Genomic DNA, 20,898 nt, shown 5'->3' on the forward strand with positions numbered 1-20,898 from the left:
CTGAGAGCCGCCCGCCTGGGAAGGGCGGCCTGCGTGCCCATTGCGCAGGCGCGCTTCTTCCTGCGCTTCCGGGGGGCGGGCCGGAGCGAGGAGCGGCCCAGCCGGCCTACTTTTGTCACGTGTCCCGTGAGATTCGAGTCACGTGAGGCCTAGGTGGCCGCGGGGCTGTTGGGAGAGTGTGAGAAGAGGAAGGGGAACCCGGAAGGGGTGTGAGTGGAGCTTGGGGGGACGAAAGATAGCTTCGAGGAGGCCGGGGGCTGCGCGCGCACCCGCCTCTCGCTCAGTCGGCTGGGCCTCTGCGGTCGGGGCCAGGTGACAGCTGGGCCGGGCCTCCGCGAGCCTCCGCTCCTCCCCCCGGCCGGGCCGGTGCGGCTGCGGGGTTCGATGCCAGTCGGGCACGTCCGGGGCAGTTTTTGACTCCCTGGCCCGAATTGCGACAGTTCCTCCGTGCCCCATCGCTGCTCCAGCCCCAGGATGCAGAATGTGATCAACACGGTGAAGGGAAAGGCTCTGGAAGTGGCCGAGTACCTGACCCCCGTCCTCAAGGTAAGCGGGGAGGGTCTGGCTTACTCTGCACTGGCCGCCCAATCCCGGTCCCCAGCGTGGACCGGTGTAGTAGGTGGAGGGGCGAGACGCACGGCCAGGTACTGCCTCTGGCCTTGGGCTTCTGGGCCGGTCCCAAGGCTCGCCGGCTTCCTGGCTTCAACTAGAGTGAAGCTTGCTGCCTGCTGTCTCCGCTGATCAGTGCCTTGGGGTGCAAGGCAAGGTGGTGCGGAGCAGAGGTACGAACGTTCTGACACCCGTAGTCTTTTTAAACAGGTGAACTGGGTTAACCTTTGGAAAACATGACAGCTTGGTGGCGAACAGCATGCCACTTTTCCTTCCAAGTTTCATAGGAAGTTTTGATTTTCGGGCGATCTGATTCCCAAGTTCCTTAGGTTTCAAAGGAACAGAGTAAATTATAACATGTTAGTAACTTTGAGCCGAGCTAGAGCGAAACTTGTAGTTTCCCAAGCCTTTAAAGTAGCCGTAACTGGTTATTAATCTTGGACTTGAATGATTCTACAGCAACAGTTAAGCACAACCGAAGGGACATTGTATAGATTGGAAATACTATTAACATTTTTAGGTGAAAGTTGTGATAGGTTAGCTATTAGCACAGACTGGATTACTTGTTTTCAAAAGTAAATTTCCAGAGATTCATTCAGAGCTTTCTTACACGTTCTAGGCTTCATACGGTAACTTGATTTTGCTTTGCAAAAAGCGAGCAGTAAATGGGAAGCAGATAATTTTCATGGTTTTTGTTCTGTATTTAGCTTTCAGTTAGAATTTTAGCAATCTTAGTGCAGGGGTGAAATCTGCTGACTAGGCTGTTCTGTCTTTCCTTGACAAGGGGAGTGGGAATGCTTTTCAATAATTATTTCTAAAGTACTTTTGAAAATAATACATTTTTGGATCAAATTTGAAGAGTCTGGAACAATTGAAATGAGCATTTTATTTTGTTTTGTTTATATGTTTACTGTGACAGTCATTTTAGTTAAGATTTACTCTTCTATTTAAGAATTCGAAAATAATTTCAACATTGGAATCAAATCCTTCTTTTTATTTTGTATGTTATGCTTTCAGAATGTTGTATCTTCATAGATTCAGTGTTTTAATATTGTACCACTAATTTAACTTTTAGTCTGAGGGAGAGATGAGCAAAACACCTTTCAATTAAATATAAATAAAATGACTGACTATCTTATATACCACTTGTATTTTGTTGAACTTGTTGAACTTTTTTTTTTTTTTTTTTTTTTTTTTTTTTTTTTTTTTTTTTCCTGACAGGGTTTCTCTGTGTATCTCTGGCTGTCCTGGAACTCTGTAGGCCAGGCTGGCCTTGAAATCAGAAATCTACCTGCCTCTGCCTCCCAAGTGCTGGGATAAAAGGCATGGGCCACCACTGCCTGGCTGTAAAACTGTTTTTTGAGCAATCAAATATATATACTGTGTAGACTTAATTGGTCTGGAACTCACTATGTAGCCCAGTCTAACCTTGAATTCTTAAGAGACCCACCTTCCTCTCCCAAGTTCAGAGGTTAAAGTGTTTTGCTTCCCTACCTGAGGCAATGTGTAGCATGTTTTTAGTATAAAAGAAAGACTTAATGACTCCACCTTGTCACTCCTGTCACTCCTGCAAAGAGAATCTTTATAGATACCTCCTAGGTGAGGGAAGGAAAAGAGAAAAAAGGAAATATCTAGAAAGAAATGATGTTTTATTAGGAAGTGAAGGTTTAGAGATGCTTTGTTTAGATGCCAGCTGTGTAGTAAAGCCCAAATCCTTACAGTGATGGTGACATCCCCGTCTCCTTTATCTTGTGCGTGCTTTGGCATAGCCTCCCTCCTTAGTACACCATCCAGCAGACATTCGCTTCTAGAATTTCGTTTTCCTCCCTTGGCCAGCAATGCTTTTACTCTAGACAGCCCTATGGTTTGGTCTTTTATCTATCCTTTGGTTCTTTATAGTATATTTTGTTCTTATTTCCTGAGAATTTCTTATATGTGTACAATGTATCTCGATCACATCCATCCCTCACTCCCGCCTCCAATTCCTTCCAGATCACCCCCAGGCTATACCTCTGCCAACTTTATGTTTTAATCTTCTGAGCACAGTCACTGCTGCCTGTATGTGTGCCGTATAGGTCACCCATTAGAGCATGCACAATCTACCAAGAGCCACAACTTGAAGAAAACAGACTTATCTTCTCCTAGCAGCCATCAACTGCCAGAGGTTGGGAGGACTGCTTTGAAAGTGTCTTTTGGACTGATACAGAGTGCGGGTGATTACCTGTACAAGATCAAGCCAGTCAACATTCCATTGGATTCTGGAGGTGCTAAGTTGAACCCCTAGCTGAGGAGCTATTGTATTTTAATACCACCTCTCCCTTACTTAATTTTTTTCTTCTTCATGGTATAAAGATGAGTTTGATTTATTTGTCAGGCATATAGCACATTGTCTCACATATTACTGTCATATAGTGGTAAATATTTGTTGAATAAATAATGTTCACAAATGGATTTTTTTATTTTGTAGACTATACCACAAAAATCTTGTAAGTAAAAATGTGGAACAAAATTTAGTCAATATCAGTGTTGCTTCAGAGGAGAAAATACTGTTAAAAGTTTAGTGAAGCTGGATATGGTGGTAGTGACATAGTGCCTAGATTTCCATTGTTCTGGAGGCTGAGGCAGAAAGCTTTTGAGTTACACATCAGCTTAGCCTGATTAACAAAACCCAATTCTGAAGAAAATAAATCGAAACAAAAGAAAAAAGTTCTGGTAGAGATGAGAATAATGGAAAATATGAAATACTAAGTGATTTCTTCTGCTGGCTTCTAATATAAGTCAGCTTAACTGAAACATTGTGATAAAGTGCTGTAACTTGTTCACCACCCAGAGCCACTGTGATCTAAATATTAGCATGCTTTTTAAAAACTGTACTGATCAAATTATACTCAAATGATTATACTCTTAATTCATCTACATTATATGTTTGTCTTTGTTATTACACACAGTATATTTAGGTTTTAGTGTTTTGTTTGTTCCATAGTATATTCTTCATTGTCCAGGAGGGGCAAATATTTGCCCCTAAGACATTTTTTAGTTGAATGTGAACATGGTCTAATACTTTTATTCTTTCTGTACTCTTTAGGAATCAAAATTTAAGGAAACGGGTGTAATTACCCCAGAAGAGGTGAGTGTTGAAGATACCATAAAGCTTTTGTATTTTTACAATTATTTTAGACTAGTGTCTTTTCTTCTTTGTTAGAAAACACCTTGAATTTTTTTTAGTGAACTAACACTTGGGTAACTATAATAATTAGGTTAAGAGAATTTCTACTTCCCTTAGCAAACGATATAGAACATCTTTTCGTTTTGACGCTTCTAATATTTTTCTATAGTTGAACTCTTTGTGGAAGTGATGGTTGGGAAGGGGAGCTGAAGAGATTAGTTGTGTTTACTTGTCTTTTATTGCTGTGTGAGGATGTGCCCTGCTGGCTCTGGCATTTGCTGTCTTGGCTCTGTTTAGACCAAATGTGTATTTTATGATATTGTGTTGAAACTTTGTTAGTGATTTTTCTCCTATCATTTAGCTTAATTTTACATAGTTGACACTGAGTATTTTACCATGATTTCATTTGTCTGCTAAACAAATTGTGGTGAAAGTTAAGTACTGTTAGAACTATGGGCATTTTACCTGCTCCCTATAGTTTTTAAACTTTTCGCATAGAGCAGTATTTTGAATTTCACTTCAGTTTATTTGTTCAACAAGTTTGTATTGTGATCTCATTCATTTAGATAATTCACCCCCAGACAGATTTATCCCAGGAACTTCAATTTTATGAATAGCTATGTTTGTGTTACACTTACTTGTTCTTAATAAAAGCAACAGATTTATTTAAAATTGATCTTCAGTTTTCACTGACTGACAACATGATTCATTAGCAGTAAAATCATATTCCTTGTTTTGTTAGAAACATAAAATAAGCTGTGTTGTATGATGAGGCTCTGGCTATAGATTAAAAGGCCTTAAACCAGAGAATTAACTGATCCTCTCTTCAGTCCAGTTCATTTTGAGGCCTAATAATGGCTTGCTGTACTGATTGGACTTTTTTTTTTCTTTTTCTGAAACTGCCTTTATTCTTAATAAAGACATGGGATGTTGTGGAAAGAGCCTAAGGAATGTGCTTTCTAGAACCATCTGCCTAATTTTTCTTACTTTATGCAAATCAGCTAGCTATATATGTCTAGGCATCATGTTTACCCATCTGTAAAATGAGGAGTTTGGAATAGAAATTCTTTGAAAGGGCTTACTTTGCTTTAGATGTCATGAGTGTAATATGTTCAATGCCAATTAAAAGTCCATTTGTTCTTAAGGGTCTCATTAATTTTCTTCCTGAACAGGCATTGTCAAGCTGTGGCTTTTTAATTATCTGAAATGAAGAGCAAAGATAATCATATGCTGTGCTTGCATACTTTGCTTTACCTTTACTGTGTGAATATAACTAATTTTTGGCTGCAGTTTTATAGAACCAATCTGTTTTCAAACAAAAATTCATCCTAACATGAGTAAATTAATAGCCTTGTGAGGTGTGAATTTTCCCTTAAAAGAAAATAAATAAGGCAAAACTAGCTTAATTTGATACAAAGCTTATAATGATAGGCTTAGATAAAACTTAATTAAAGGATTCAGCTAAATTAGAATGAGCCCAAGAAAAGACAATGGGAAGGTATGATTTGCTTGGGATAAATACTACCGACTGAATTGAGTTGTTTGTTTCTTCTTATTTCTGGGCTCTTACTCACCAATTTCCAGTTCTCTTTGTTTTCATTGAGAAATGTGGAAATATTTTGTTTCAAAAGGGAGAAGGGTGATACTGTATTTGTTTGGGGACAAGCAAATGCCTGTATAACTAATTTAAATACTGATACATGAATTAAAGGTCAGTTGAGGAATAATGTTTGCTAAAATGCAAATATTGGGTGTATCTTGTTGAATATAGTACAGTATTGAGAAACATCACAGAAGAATATTTACTATGAGAAAGCTTCTATAAACAATTGGTGATTTGAAATTTGACTGTAACATGTTATTTCACTTGCGTTTTGAAACTAGTAATAATGGCTTTTGCTAATGAGGATAGATATCCACATGTGCTAATTATTGGTGCAGTTCTATCAGCTCTTTTTTTTTCAGTTTTATTTTATAATGTTTTGTTATATTTAAATAGTTATTATCAAGAGACCACTAGATAAAAATAATGTCTTATGATTTGAAGGCAATATAATTAAAGAACTTTCATTTTTAATGATTTCTTTGGCTTGCATTTTGTTAACTTGTTACTTTGATGTGTTGATAAATTCCTGACAACCACACAGCTAAAAGAAACACTTGGTGATGGTAACCCCCAAAGGCATCAAATGAAAGAAGAAAGAGTTGATGTTTGGAATAAAGTTGCCATATCTTAACTTTGGTGAACTATCATCTTAAGTAGGCTATTTTCTGAGTGCATATATGGCTGAATTTTACTCTCTCAATTGAAAATGGACTTTTGGATAGATAGACTTTTTCAAAAGGTATTGAGAATACGAAAAGTATCCTAACTTTGTGCTGTGTAATAACCCACAAATGATAGTTCTAAGTTAGAACTGTTGTGAAATAGAGGCAATTGGGAAAGCATTTTCAAATCTTTCCAGTTGTTACAATGTAGCTGTGCTTAGCAGACGCTTGTTTTCTGCATTTAAAGGTAAGCAAGGTTAGTATTTTTCAGGGAGATTATCTTATATTCATGTGAACTAGAAAATTTTCAAATATTGTTTTTCAAATATTGAGTCTAATTTTTATTTGTAATGAAAAATGAAATTTTATATAATCTTCAGCTTGCTCAGAAAGCCCAAGGAATCCATTAGATTTTTCTTTTTCTCCTCCTCCCTCTAGAGATTTTTTGGACGGGTCTCATGTATCCCAGGCTAATCTGGAATGTACCAAGTGGCTGACAAGGCCCTTGAACTCTTTGGTCCTTCTGCTTCCACCTCAGAAGTCCTGGAATTGCATGTGTGTGCCACCAGGTTTGGTGTGAAGAGGTGCTGGAGATCCAGCCTGGACCCCAAATCTGATTTTGTAGATGTTTTCATAGTTAGTCTAGAACTTAAGTTCCTCCCTACCCCCAAGCCCCATGTTGTTTGTTACTATATTATAACTTTTTAAAATTAATCCTTTTAAGAATATAATAAAGCTTTCTTTCAATATTGGTCCAGGGCTGTGGGAGACACAGAATGCTTGTTTAATATGCCCCAGGTTTAATACCAGCAGAAAATAAAAAAAAAGTTTAAGAAAATAATAGAGTGTTAAAGAGATGCCTCAGTATTAAGATCACTAGATATTGCAGAAAACCTGAGTGTAGTTTCTAGCAACCACATGATGACACACAGCCATCATTTAACTTCAGTTCCAGGGGACCTGATGCCTTTTTCTGACCCACTGTGGATACTAGGAATGCAAAGACATACATGCAGGCAAAACAGCATGTGCCTAGTCCTCAAGTGACTTGATGTACCAGGATGGATTGGTACCCAGGGGTCCTCCCCCTTCTCAGAGGAGAAGGGATTATAAAGGGGGCCTGGGAGGAGAGGGGGAGTAAAGTGATAAGTGATCTGGATGTAAAGTGAATAAATAAATAAATTAATTAATGGAAAAATCTAAGAAATAACATAGGAGGAAGAAGAAACCTCCACTGTAATTTAATGAAATAGGTTGACATTAGACCTATATCTGTTTCTTTAAACATCTTCCTTGAGTTTCCAGTCCTTAACAGGACTCTACTGAATTGCAAGATAGACTTTGACACTTGAGGTTCATTGTCTTGCCGTCAGCAATTTCATATCAGGTTTGAAATATGATTTGATGATGAAAATTGAATTAAAGATAACAGTGTTTGCTGGGTGTGGTGGTGCCTCACTGGGATCCAGAGGCAGGTGATAGGACAGTCTGTCTACAAAGAGTTCCGGAACAGCCGGGGATACACAGAATACAAAACAAAATGATAACAATGTTTTTTTTTTTCTTCCAAAATTGAGGTTTTATAGGTCCTAAACTAAACTTTTTTAAGGTTACTAATTGAAAATCTTCAGGTTGATAAAGCAGGTTTTATGCTATTTTCATTGTAATTGATTATTGAGTCTCAGAGTTACCCAGGGTGATCAGTTTGATATTTTGCCATCCTGTACTCAGTGATGTTCAATGTATCTTTTCGCTTTTTTCATATTCCTTGCAATTCCTGCATAGTTTGTGGCAGCTGGAGATCACTTAGTCCACCACTGTCCAACATGGCAATGGTAAGTAATATTGAGTGAAAATTGGAACACTGCTGAAGCTTTAGGATTACAGGCAGTTTGTAAACTGGTTAACACATGAAAAGTAGGGCGATGAGCCAGCATCATCTTCTTCATTAGGTTCTTCTACTGAAACCGTGAAACACCAAGGAAAATAAAGAGTGCACGGTGGGAGACAGTGGGTGTCATGTATTTTACTTTGCTCTGTTAGCACACTCAAATTCACTTAACTTCCTTTGCTAGTATTTTCTTTGTTTTTCCCTAGGTCTGGTATGTGGTTCTTTAAAAATATGATTAGGAGTTTAGTAAATTTGAACATTTTTATGATGAATGCAGAGATTTTATGGAGTTTATCTTTTAAGATATAATACCTAAACTTTAACATCACAGGTGAATGTTTAGGTCCTGCTTTGGAAATTGGCTGGGACTAGGCCCATAAAGAATTATAATTAATTTTTTCACTAACATTATTCTTAAATACTAAAGTAATTTTAACACAAATATGCTTTAGAATGTATGGAAGTTTATTACTTTTTAGTACTAATAGATGGGTTTTTCTCTAAAATGTGATTTCAGTACTGGTTGAACTGTTTTGTTTTGGTCACAGTTGTCTGTATATAATCAACTATTTTCATATATATGTTGTATGGATGTTTTAACATGTCTAGGATGAAAAGGTTGTAGTTGGTTTGTTTTTTTTTTTTTAGCTAAAGAATTTAATCACCTGAATTATTTTAAACCAAAGTTAGAAATTTTTTTCATTTGTGACCTGTTTTAGTTCCTTTCACTTTTGTTTTTAACATGTACCTTGGCTTTTATCATTTGCTGTGTCTCTTACAGGGCATTAATTCTTCTGCACCTAGAAATGGCAGATTGCCAGCTTCATTTATTTATATGTGTACATGTCTGTATTTTGCTCTAAAATTAAAAAATCTATAGAAGCTCTCTGATTTAATGTGTTCTAAATTTCTTGCTATAATTAGGTTTTGTGTATATTTATACACATACACATATCTCCATCCTTTTCAAGGCAAAAGTGTAGAAATAAGGTAACAGTAATTTGGTTAGAAGAACTTACTTGACTTTAATATGATAGACCCATATTTTTTTATTAAAGGCTTTTTTGTTGTTGTTGTTGCCTTAAATTATCCATGTAGTTAAGGTGTTGCAAGTATAGCACAGTGAGAAGGAGCTGTGTATAAATAGGCAATATCTTTTAACAGGTATTAGTAGTTAAGATTACTATATTTACAGAATTTTTAAAAAAATTACTGTGTGTGTGTGTGTGTGTGTGTGTGTGTGTGTGTGCGTGTGCATGTGCATGCAGCATGCCAGAGCATGCAGGTGGAGATTACAGGATAATATGTGGGAGTCATTTCTCTCTTTCTACCTCATGGATGCCAAAGATTGAACTCAGATGGATGCATGCACCTTTAGCCACTGAGATACTTGGCCAGCTTCACTTTTATGAATTGTGATTGTTGAAATAATTAAACTGTAACTGATAACCCAGTCATACTCCATGCCAGGGCTTACACTTTTTTCTGAATTGCTGGGTAGTCCCAGAAGAAAATATTTGAATGCTAATGTTTGTGTACATGTGATGCCATCATCTTAACTCCTTCCTTCCCTTATAACTTCAGGCACTGGTGCTGAATCTGATAGTTGAGCTTATTGAAAGAAGATCATAAGGTTTAAAAATAATATTCCTGGCTTTATCTTGTTCTCAAATCTATGGGGTTTAAATTGAAGAAGCTTGAAAAGGCAGCATAACTTCAAGTTTTGTGTTGATACTTGTGAAGGCACCATATGCCAGCTCTGTTCTGGCCAGGTCTAGTAGTCCTAGTGCACAGAGGACTGAAGAGATTCTTAGAGAGCAGGGCCAGAGCACTCAGACTCTCTACAGTTGGTCCTGACTCACAGTAGGAGTGGTTGATGAAGAGTCCTACAGGCACTTGATTTCACCTGGCTCTTCCAGCCTTCTTTACTGATTATGAGCACTCTGACCCTTTTGAACATTGATTTTGTTATTTATAAGGTGACAACAGTATTAATAGTAGCCTTTTAAAGTACTGATAATCAATAGCATGTTGGAGCTGGAGGTCCTGTAATTACATGCTGTAACAGGATTTTGTTGTTTGCTTTTAAGCATTTTTTTCAGTACTACCATCTTTGATTCAATACTTTTTATCTTTTAGTTTCAATTTTAAACATAGTAGGAAGAGAGATTTTAAAAGTTTTTAGTGTATAGTCATTGTACAAAGTGATAGGTTTTATGGAGTTTTTTTCATGTAGACGATATTCAACCACTACCTCCTTAAATAATCCTTCTGTTGCATCTCCCAGTATATTTTACTCATGTTAGTATATGCTTTTCTTATTTAATGGCAGACTTCCCTAACAGTGCTAAAACAATTTTCACAGAAATATAGCCTTAATAGTATTGAGATTTTCATGTGGTATCTTCTGTTTCAAATTTGACTTTTACAATCTTTTGTATTTTTGTGTTTTCCACTGTTTTTAAAGGGCTACAGGGGAAGAATTGAAAGTGAAGGCATATCTACCAACAGGGAAACAGTTTTTGGTAACCAAAAATGGTAAGAATTATATCATTGTATACATGTAGTAAATTTTGGATAGTATATTGAAACAATAAAATTCCATTTATAGATATTGATTCTAATTTGTGTCTGAAGTTAGGCTTCTTGCAGATGGAAATTATCCCAGTAATGTTTTCTGATTGATTTTTATCTTTTTCTTTTTAGTTCTGTTTATCAAAAAGATCTAATTGTCATAGTATGGAAGAACTCCTCAGGAAAACTTATATTCCTCTTAATCATTTTTTTAAAGTTGATTTTATAATCACAATATACTTAGCTGTTTAATTTTAATCTTTAGATGTGAATTTTTATGGAACATGAAATTGATTTCACCTTTAACATATAAAATCTTAAGATTAAAGACTTTATTATCCATTGTACCATCAAAAGTTTACCCACAGGCACAACAGCTCTTTTAAAATAGAAGTCATCGTATTTATGATGTTAATTTTTAAAACATTAGAAGATTGTGATGGTCTTAAAATAACCACATAACAATACATTGACGTCTATTGTAATTTAACCTAAACTTGGAAGGCAGATAATATGTAACAAGTAGCAGTTTTTGCAGGATTGTGCCTGTGTGCCTTTTCTGCATATAGGGATGAAAGAATGCTATCAGGGCTGCATAGTAAGTGCAAGCCAGCCTGAGCTATATAAGGAGACCATTTGGTCTCCTTCAATTCCAGTGATTAAAATTCCAATTCGATTTCAGTGGTTAAAAAAAGGCAAAGTGCTGCCTCTATGGAAGAGGGCTTACTCAGCTCAAAGCCCTATGTTTGATGTACAGTACCAAAACCAAGAAATCCAGACAGCCTTCCTACAGTGTATGTATTTTTAAGGTTGATAATTTATATCCTGGTTGTTTAATCAGGAAATTAATGGTGATATCTTGAGCATAATGTTTATAAAACATGATGTCAATAATTATAGGTTTGTGAAATAATAGTACTTGTTAATACATTTACATGAAAGATTTGACACCTTTATTAGGGAATAAAATTTAGCAGGTTACTGAATTTTAATCTGTTTATCCTTGGTAAATAATTGGAACTTAAATATGAATTTTGAAATTCATATTGATGGTTACTTTAGCTTTGCATTTCAGAGGTCACCTCTACCACCTTTCAGAGTGACAGGTGGTGTTTGCATATTCTAAGACCAGAGCCATTAGTGTGAAATATTATTCATTAGCTTAGAACTGAGCACCCTCATCTGGCTTCAGCCAGCTGTTCCTCACAGATCGTGGTAAAGGAAGACAGAGATGCCACACTAGAGCCTTTTTACTTGTCTTCTGATAAAGCAGACCTGGAAAGGATTAATGGGGCTAGATAATGTGTCTGTGGGCTGAATGTAACTCTTATTATATTATCAGTCTTACTGGGAAGGAAAGGTTTACTTAAGAGTGAGATTTTTACTTTTTAAGATAGAAGCCTTCTCTTTCTAATGGATTTATTATTAGTGGGTTATATACTAGTAATTACATTTGGCTTTTGTTTGTTTTAATAGTTCCATGCTACAAACGGTGTAAACAGATGGAGTATTCGGATGAATTGGAGGCTATCATTGAAGAAGATGATGGGGACGGGGGATGGGTAGATACATACCACAATTCAGGTGAGAGGTGTTCAGAATAGCATGTATTTAGTTTAAATTATTTTAAAGTTTTTCACAATCTTTTATAATAGGCTTGATTTGAAATTTAAAAATTTACATAAAGTATAATTTTGTCCCCAAAGTCAAAAAAGAAAAGGTAGCATCTGTTGGTTCAATTGCAATTTGAAATATTCACTTATTTTCTTTGTTTCTAAATAGAAGAGAAAGCATATCCAATATAAAGTACTGACTGTGTATATGCATTTGCTTGGAAACTTGTGGTAAAGCCTAGGGGAAGTGGTAGGTTCAGCATCATTTTAAACCCATTCCATCATTCATTCTCTGTTTCATGTTGTTAGGCTTTCCCCCAATCCTTCAGAGAATTTTCAGGGCTCTACATTAGTTTTCTCAAGGCTGGAAGATACAGGTAGCATGTCAGTAGTAAATTGCCTGTTGACTGACTAGAATGACTATAATTTTCTAGTTGTATTTTATTTTATAAACACTACATATAACTTGAACCTACATATAGGGTCATAATGCACAGAGCTAAGTAGATGTTAGTATGCTTGAACTAGCAAAAGTCTACAAAAAGTTGACTGCTAAAAAATGTTTACTTATAGAACAAGTAACATCACTTTCCTCTGTGGGAAATAATGATTAGTATTCTTTTCCAGTTTATTAAATACATATAATAAGTTCTGATCTTCATTAGAGATACTTTTTTTTTTTTTTTTTTTTTTTTTTTGGTTTTTCAAGACAGAGTTTCTCTATATAGCCTTGGCTGTCCTGGAACTCACTCAGTAGACTAGGCTGGCCTCGAACTTAGAAATCCGTCTGTCTCTGCCTCCCAAGTGCTGGGATTAAAGGGGTGCGCCACCACCGCCCGGCTAGAGATACTTAATTATCATTTTAAACTGTGTCTCAGGAAAAGGGGCAGTACTTCCAACTGAGGCCAGTTTCCCTTGCTTCACCTCATCCACCTTTCATTGTTGGTTTTTTCTATTATTAGCCCCTGTATTGGTCAATTCTTTAGAGGTACAGAGCAGTGATACTGCTGGAAGGAGAGGCATGACAGGAGAAATGGAGCTTTTTGTCATGCTAGGGGAAAACCACGGGACATGGAAATGGATTTATTTACAGATTTGGATAGACCTGGAAGAGAAAAGATCTTTGCCTTCTTTAAGTGATGCTATGATTTTACAGAAAAGATGAAACAAAGTCCAGGAAATGTAATAAAATGAAATGTAATGTAGATTTAGCTATGACATAAATTGTCAGGCCTGAGTGAACACTTTCCTTCTTCATCTGTAGCCAAGACTTAAATCCTACTCTCTCCCAGGATAGGATCACTGCTACACTGTAATATAAGTAGGTATATTTTAAGGAATTGGTTTATATGACCATTGAACTTTGCAGGGTATGCCCCAACAGGCTGGAGTACCAAAGAACAGGTGATGCTACAGGCAGTTATTGGCCCTCATTTCCTTTTCTCTTTTTTACTTGATTGGATGAAATTTACCTACTTTTTGAAGAATTATTTGCTTTATTTAATAGTGGTTTTAATATTTATTCAAAGTATCTTAAAAAGTACATCCACTACAACCTTTGGACTAGTTTTTGACTAGATAGTGGCTATTCTAACACTAACCAGATTGACAGAATACAACATCACAAGTCTGGAATGTGACTGCATTTAGAAACATTTGAGCTTTCTTGGCTTTGTCAGGTGTGCTAAAATTTTAAAATTACGAATATTTTAAAAACGATCTTTTTGACAGTTTTATATATATGTCTAGTATACATTGTTCATATTTTTGGTTACCTCTCTCACCTTTGTGTCCTTCTTAAAAAATTGTCATGTCCTTACTGTTTTTATGTGTATGATGTCTTATCAGTATGTATGTATGCATTATGTGCACACAGTTGAGTGCCTGGGGAGGCCTTCCTAAAACAGGAGTTAGAAACAGTTCTAATTTACCATGTGTGCTGGGAACCTAACCTGGGTCCTCTGGAAGAGCAACCAGAGCACTTAACCTCTAAGCATCCCCTCCTTTGTTTTCTTTTAAAATGATTTCACTGAGTTGCATTAGTGTAGGCTACATGTGAATGGACGTGGGCCCAACCACCAGAACTTGGGCAACCCACTAGTGGTACCTCCCTGCAAAACAAACAAACACAAATTTTTCTCTACCTCCCTGAGCAGCCATCAACACCAGTGGTACTTACCTGGGATGAAACCTCATGAGTACCTTCCCTACCCATGCTGTAAGCTTGATTGGCTTAATCTTATGTAGGTCTTGTACAGATAACCAGAGAGATGCTGTGAGTTCATGAGTGCATTGTCCATGTCATGTCTAGAATACAGCATCCCTCAGCATTCCTTCTCACCCACCAGCTTTTCCTTTCTTTCTACCACTTCTTCCCTGAAGTTCCCTGAGCCTTGGGGATAAGAGTCATACTGAGGGCTGAGCACCTAGTAGTCACTTAGTCTTAGCCCTTTTGACCATCATGATTCTCTGCATGACTGCTTCCCACTGCAGAGAGGCTTCTCCAGCCAGTGCCTGGGGTTGGGATTAACGGGATACTACTACATTATTATATTTTGACTGATACATTACTATATTTTGGCAGATTGATGAGAGGTTTTTTTTATGTCCAGTAAATAATTTTGTATTTTTAGTTTGATTGGCTGAGATTTGGGTTTTACCATTTTGATTGATCATATCTATTGTAGGATGATAGCCAAACTGCTATGAAATAAAGACTTGTAGTGCTGGTCTTTGGAGTGTGCCATCTTCCATTTGTGAAGGTGAGCTTATCATCCTTTGGTTTAGGAATGTTAAAGGCATGCCAATTTTAGAATAAGAAAGTATGCTGGATTTATTGGGAGCTAAATACATTTTGAATTCAATTTGTAATAGTATTAGGTACTCCTATCTTACTAAGTTTCCCATCCTGGTTTAACTGTCCTTTTGAGCACTGATAGGTGCCTGTGATTGAAACAGTATTCAGGGCTGTGGTGCAGTGCTCCTGCTTATCGCATGGTACCGTTTGTGACAAGGGACTTCTGAGGATGTTCCCACCAAACACAATGAGGGTAGTTAGCCAGAGTCTGTCTGTCAACTTCATTTCTTCATAGGGAAAAAATGTTACTCTGTTTTACAGATGGAGTTTGTAAGGATTAAATGTAGAAATACTTGGTGAAGTAAAAGGTCCATAAGAGTGTGGTATGGTCTTACTACATTCAGATGGCCAAGATTTTTGAAGTAAATAGTATGTTAACATAACCAAAACCTAGTTTTGATGCAGGTCTAATTAAATTGTAAATACAAGTCATATAATCTCTTGATCATAGTGTGTGTTGTGATAAAAATGCAAATGAAGAAGAGTAAATGGGCCAAGCCACGGTAGTATAGATAAATTTGTAAATTAGAATTTCTTTGAGACATATTTTTGGAGGTACCTTTGGGATTATTTGTAAAATCTCATTTGTAAAGATTTTGTCAAGATACGCATATTTCAGAATTGTGAGAATTTAAATAAATGGTTTATTCACATAACTGGAATGTTTGCAGCTTAATTTTAGTAACTTTTTCTGCTGAATTTTAAACAGGTAATACAGGAATTACTGAAGCAGTTAAGGAGATAACACTGGAAAGCAAGGTATTGTTTAACATTTCTAAAGTCAGTGACCTTAGGTTTTGCCTATATATGAGTTTTAAATTTTAAGTTGTATTTTTTATTTATTTTGGGTGTGTATATGTGAATGTGTGTGTATCAAAGCAAGGATGTAGAAATCTGACAGATAACTTGGGATAGTTGGTTCTCTTATTCCATCATGTGGGCCCAGCAGATAAAGCTCAGGTAATTGGGCTTGTAACTGTTATGAATTACAATAAAAGTACTAGTTTAAGTACACGGAATAGTAAATGGTTAAAAGGAAAATTGGTGAGAGGTTACCTTTGCTGATTAACAGGTGCTAATGTTATATTAGTATTACATTTTGTAGTTTATTCTAACCAATTTTATTGTTTTGTTTTTTAAATTACTGGTAGTAACTTCTAAAATTCTGTTTTTAGAGGTTTCACTGAATACTTTAGTATCAGCCAAAATGGTGACGCTTTGAATAATCACTTAAGTTTGTGTGGGTAAATGTAAGTGTAATTGGGTAAAGGTTTTGTGCTAGCACATTTGCATTTGATTTAGGTTAAGTATTTTAGCTCTTCTCAGACTGAGTGCGTCTGCTTCATATTTTTATGTGATTGTTTGAAATGCTATGAAAAAATACAGAATGCTTGCTGTTTTTCATTTTTTTCTTTCAAGATGGGGTTTCTCTCTGTAGGCCTGGTTGTTGTGAAACTAAGTAGGTCAGGCTGGCCTCAAACTTAAGAGATCTACATGCCTCTGCCTCCTGAGTGCTGGGATTAAAGCTGTGCTCCACCACTGCCCAGCTACTTTTCTTTTTTTAACAAATGAAAATATGGATTTTTTTTCTTAATTTCTATTTCATCCTTATGTAGGGATCATGTAAATGTTCTAGGATTTTTTTTTTTTTTTTTTTTTTTTTTGGTTTTTTGAGACAGGGTTTCTCTGTGTAGCCCTGGCTGTCCTGGAACTCACTCTGTAGACCAGGCTGGCCTCGAACTCAGAAATCCGCCTGCCTCTGCTTCCCAAGTACTGGGATCAAAGGCATGCCACCACTGCCTGGCTAATGTTCTAGTTTTAGTATATGTGTTCCTGGTTTTCCCTCAATTTCTCTCTCTCTCTCTCTCTCTCTCTCTCTCTCTCTCTCTCTCTCTCTCTCTCCTTCCCTCCCTCCCTCCCTCCCTCCCTCCCTCCCTCCCTCCCTCCCTCTCTCCCTCCCTGTCTCTGTCTGTGTCTGTGTCTCTGTCTCTGTCTCTGTCTCTCTCTCTCTCTCTCTCTGTGTGTGTGTGTGTGTTTTCTCAAATTTTTTAATAGATCTCTTAGAGGTAGAATATTTGGCTAGAACAACTGTGTCCCCTTTGTTTTTAGGAAGTGTTCTCTACTTAAATTACTAATTTAAGGCCTTATTGTGTATGTATTTTAGTCACTGTATCTTTTGGATTTATTACTTGGAACCTAAAGAATAAGAAAGCAAAATATGCTTTGTTATTTCGGAATGATGGTTCATTGGCCTAGTAATTTACCCTTTGATTTTCTAATTTTTGGAAGTATGACTGAGAAGAAATCTCAAAAATCGTGTTGTTGCTTCAGAACATGTTGTTTATTTTGTTTGTTGAATCTTCTTCAGATTTGTAATGACAGATGGCAAGGTAATATGGTTGATGTTTTGTTTGTTTTGTACTGGGAATTAAATGTGGAACCTACTGCCTCCGAGGTGCTAGGCAAGAGCTTTATTGCTGAGCTGCTTGTCTCTTTTTCTGTGGTGAAACAGCATTCCACTAGGTTTCCATGTTGGACTATAACTTGCTATGTAGCTCAGAGAAACTTGAACTTTTAATTCTTTCTGCCATAGGCTCCCAGGTAGCTGGAATTACCTGTTATAAGCCAGCAGGCCTGCCTAAATTTTTTTTTTTAATGAATACAGTAATGTTATTTTGACACTTAACTTTCTTGTTCTAAAGAAGAAGTGGTGAACTCATTTTTTGACTATGTATATGCCTTCTGTAATTTACTATAAATAGAACTTGCTTTTCTTTCTTTCTTTGTAGTTAGTTTAGTCTTTACAATATTCTCCATCTGAACTCAAATGTTGTTCATTTCTACCTTGTTGTGTCAGTGTCAGATATACACTGGAAAGTTCATTAAATCATTACCCAAGTATTGACAATATTTGGTTTACATTTTAAGTGTAGTAGAGATATATTTGATTTTTTTTTCCTAGTGGTAAATAAGCCCTAAGTAGGCTCTCACTGCCATTATTCTTTCTTAGACAATATTATTAATAGGTGAATGAAAGTATTATAATTGTAAGCTCTTATAGCTTTAGATTAATTCAGCTAGGATATTCTTAGTAAATTAGCATAAAATAAAGCTTTATACTTCATTTCAAATTACAAATGTAATTAAATAGGTTAACATAACTTTGGACTATTTTAAACTGGCAGTGAACAGTAAAAGTACTGTTTGAGGCTTGTGAGATGATTCAGTGAGTGAAGGTGCTTACTGCTAGGTCTGATGACTTGAATTCAATCCCCAAAACTCACATTGGTGGGAGGAGAGAACTAGCTTCTAAAAATTTTCTCTGAACTCTGTACATGTGTACACACCCAAAATAAAATTTTTTTTTAAAGTATATACTGTTGCAGTGAGAGTTTGGTTGGAAATGACTTTTAAATGGTCACCTGAGGTGACTTTGGAACCTATTGTAATAGTCCCTGATACTTCTCACTCACAGCATTTAGCATGTTACTTCCAGTGATTTATTTATGGGATAGTCATTGTCACTGGTAGGTGAATTTCTAGGGAACATAAATTGCCTGATTAGGTGACATTGATTTTTACTGTGGTTAGTTACCATCGTACTCAGTGTTCAGTATAAATATTTATGAGGATGGCCTCACTAATGCTGGAGTTTCTATAAGATGGTGTCTTCTGGTAATGTCAAGGCTACCTTAGTTACTCTCTGTGGTCTTCTGGTGAAATCACCTAACAGTGATTTCTCAGAATGTGTCCTCATCACTAAATGATACACGTTGTAAAACTATTCACAGAAGAAGCATGGGCAGACAATCAAGAGGGAGGATACTGTTTCTGTTTTCTTCACTCTGTATTACTAATACCTTGAATAGAACCATGTGACAGGCTATCTAATAATGTTTCTGAAGGAAATAAATACTGCTGATAAAAATTTCATGTTAAGTGTGCTTAATATTGAACTAATGAGATGTACTTGTATAACTTAATTTCAAAGGACAGTATAAAACTCCAAGATTGCTCAGCACTGTGTGATGAAGAAGAAGAGGAAGATGAAGGGGAAGCTGCAGACATGGAAGGTATTACTAGTTTAGATTGCTTTAATTCCATTAGACTGTTGATTCTAGAATATTTATACTTCATGTGGACTAAGAATTCTTTTTTGTTGGCTTAACATTTAAGAGCCTTGCAAATATTTAGTTTATTTTAAGTTTTATCAGGTCAGGATAAAACTTGTTTTGATTTTATGTTCTATTTCAATTAGAACATGATTTTGACAGAATTATTTCAACTAGGATGATTAGTCATAAATCCCAAAGGATTCACTAGACAGCGTCTTGTTACATTGTCTTGGCTCAAAATTCTCCCACCTCAGTCTGGTGTTAGGACTGCAGTCCTGTGCTTTTAGACATGGAAAGATAGTAGTTTTTTTTGTTTGTTTGTTTGTTTGTTTGTTTTTTAGCAGGATCTCTTTATGTAATTCAGTCTGGCCTAAGATTCATGATTATACTGCCTCAGCCTTGTGAGTGCTTGGATTACAGGTGTGTGTCACACATGGGCAAGAGAGACTTAATGTCTATTTAATGTGGACTTTGGAGCTGCGCAGAATCCCCTTTTGTTCCTTTAGATTTTGAAATAACCTTGGTTTCCAGATAAGCATCATCAGCAACAAAACACCTTCCATATCTAATACTCAGGAATCATTACCACAGAAGGGGTGGAAAGCTTGTAAGAGCCAAAGGATTAGGGAGTTGGCTATGAGATTGTGTCTTCAAGTAGTGTCAGCAGTTAAAGTCTCGCCAACATGAGTGCCCAAATGTGAGCTGAACAAGGATAATGACAACAGACATGCTGAGTGGGTGGAGGGAAAGCCCAGGAGGTCTCAACCCTACACAAGAACTACAGGCAGCTAAGGAATACTGACAATAGGAGAAGTAGCCTTCCCCAGGGAAGAGCACACCAGTTGGTTATCCAATACCAAAATAGTCTTGCAAACATATTTTATAAGTAACATTATACAGTTTATATTTTAAGCAGTTTATATTCTGATATATTTGTTGCTGCATAAAACAACAGTTAAGGAGAAAAGAGGCCATGAATTTGAAAGAGCAGGGTGGTGTATTAATGAAACATTATTTAAAAAGATCAAAACCAACCATTGTAGCTGAATAGTAGTATATTAGTTATTTTTATATCACCATGATAGATGACAGAAGCAAGGGGAGATAGATCTATTTTGATTCAATTTTAAGAGTTTTCAGTTTATCATTAGTGGGAAAAACCTGGTGGAATTGACCCTGTTGATATGAAGAGCACTTGGCAAAATAGCTGTTTACACAGTAGCAGGCTAGGAAATAGAGCAGCTAAAACCAAGGACTAAGCTACAGCCTTTAGAAACCCACTCCCTCTGACTTTTTCCATAGTCAGGCCGTACCTCAAGGCTTCACAGCCTCCTAAAACAATGCTGCAGATGAGATACACTCAGAACAGGAACCTTTACTGGAGGATGGTGCAGATTCAAAGCATAGTGGAGTGCTAGAAATCTTTCTAAATACATGGCTATTCAAAATTTGTACTTAATTTTTTTATACTTACTTATTTGGTGTATAGGAGTGCTTTCCTTATATGTATGATTGAATCACATTCATGAAGGGGATTAGAAAAGAGTGTTCGGATCCTAGAGTTGCCAATGATTGTGAGCCACCATGTAGACATAGGAAACTAGGCCCTAGTCCTCTACAAGAGCTAGTGCTCTTAACCATTGAGCTACTTCTCCAGCCCCTCCAGTTTCATTAATCTTTAATAGAAATGAAATCTCAGATACTTAAAAGTAGATGAAGGAATTGCTATCACCATGTGATGGCCTTCTTTTTTAAAGTCAATCTTACTTTATTTAGTGTCTTTATTGTTTGATTGTGTTAATACA

At 36.6% G+C, this 20,898-nt stretch overlaps 1 protein-coding gene across 1 annotated transcript in view; it reads left to right on the plus strand.

The window, feature by feature from the left end:
- Nucleotides 1-53: 53 nt before the first annotated feature.
- Nucleotides 54-20,898, plus strand: part of Atg3 (autophagy related 3) — a 28,741-nt gene continuing 7,896 nt past the window's right edge. Inside the window, exons 1-7 of the mRNA XM_034514966.2 lie at nt 54-546; nt 3,695-3,736; nt 7,829-7,878; nt 10,402-10,472; nt 11,985-12,092; nt 15,688-15,737; nt 18,970-19,051. Coding sequence (XP_034370857.1) covers nt 475-546; nt 3,695-3,736; nt 7,829-7,878; nt 10,402-10,472; nt 11,985-12,092; nt 15,688-15,737; nt 18,970-19,051 — 475 coding nt within the window. The 5' untranslated portion in view covers nt 54-474. The remainder of the gene's footprint in view (nt 547-3,694; nt 3,737-7,828; nt 7,879-10,401; nt 10,473-11,984; nt 12,093-15,687; nt 15,738-18,969; nt 19,052-20,898) is intronic.

Source organism: Arvicanthis niloticus, chromosome 12, assembly GCF_011762505.2.
Source record: "Arvicanthis niloticus isolate mArvNil1 chromosome 12, mArvNil1.pat.X, whole genome shotgun sequence".
NCBI lineage: Eukaryota > Metazoa > Chordata > Mammalia > Rodentia > Muridae > Arvicanthis > Arvicanthis niloticus.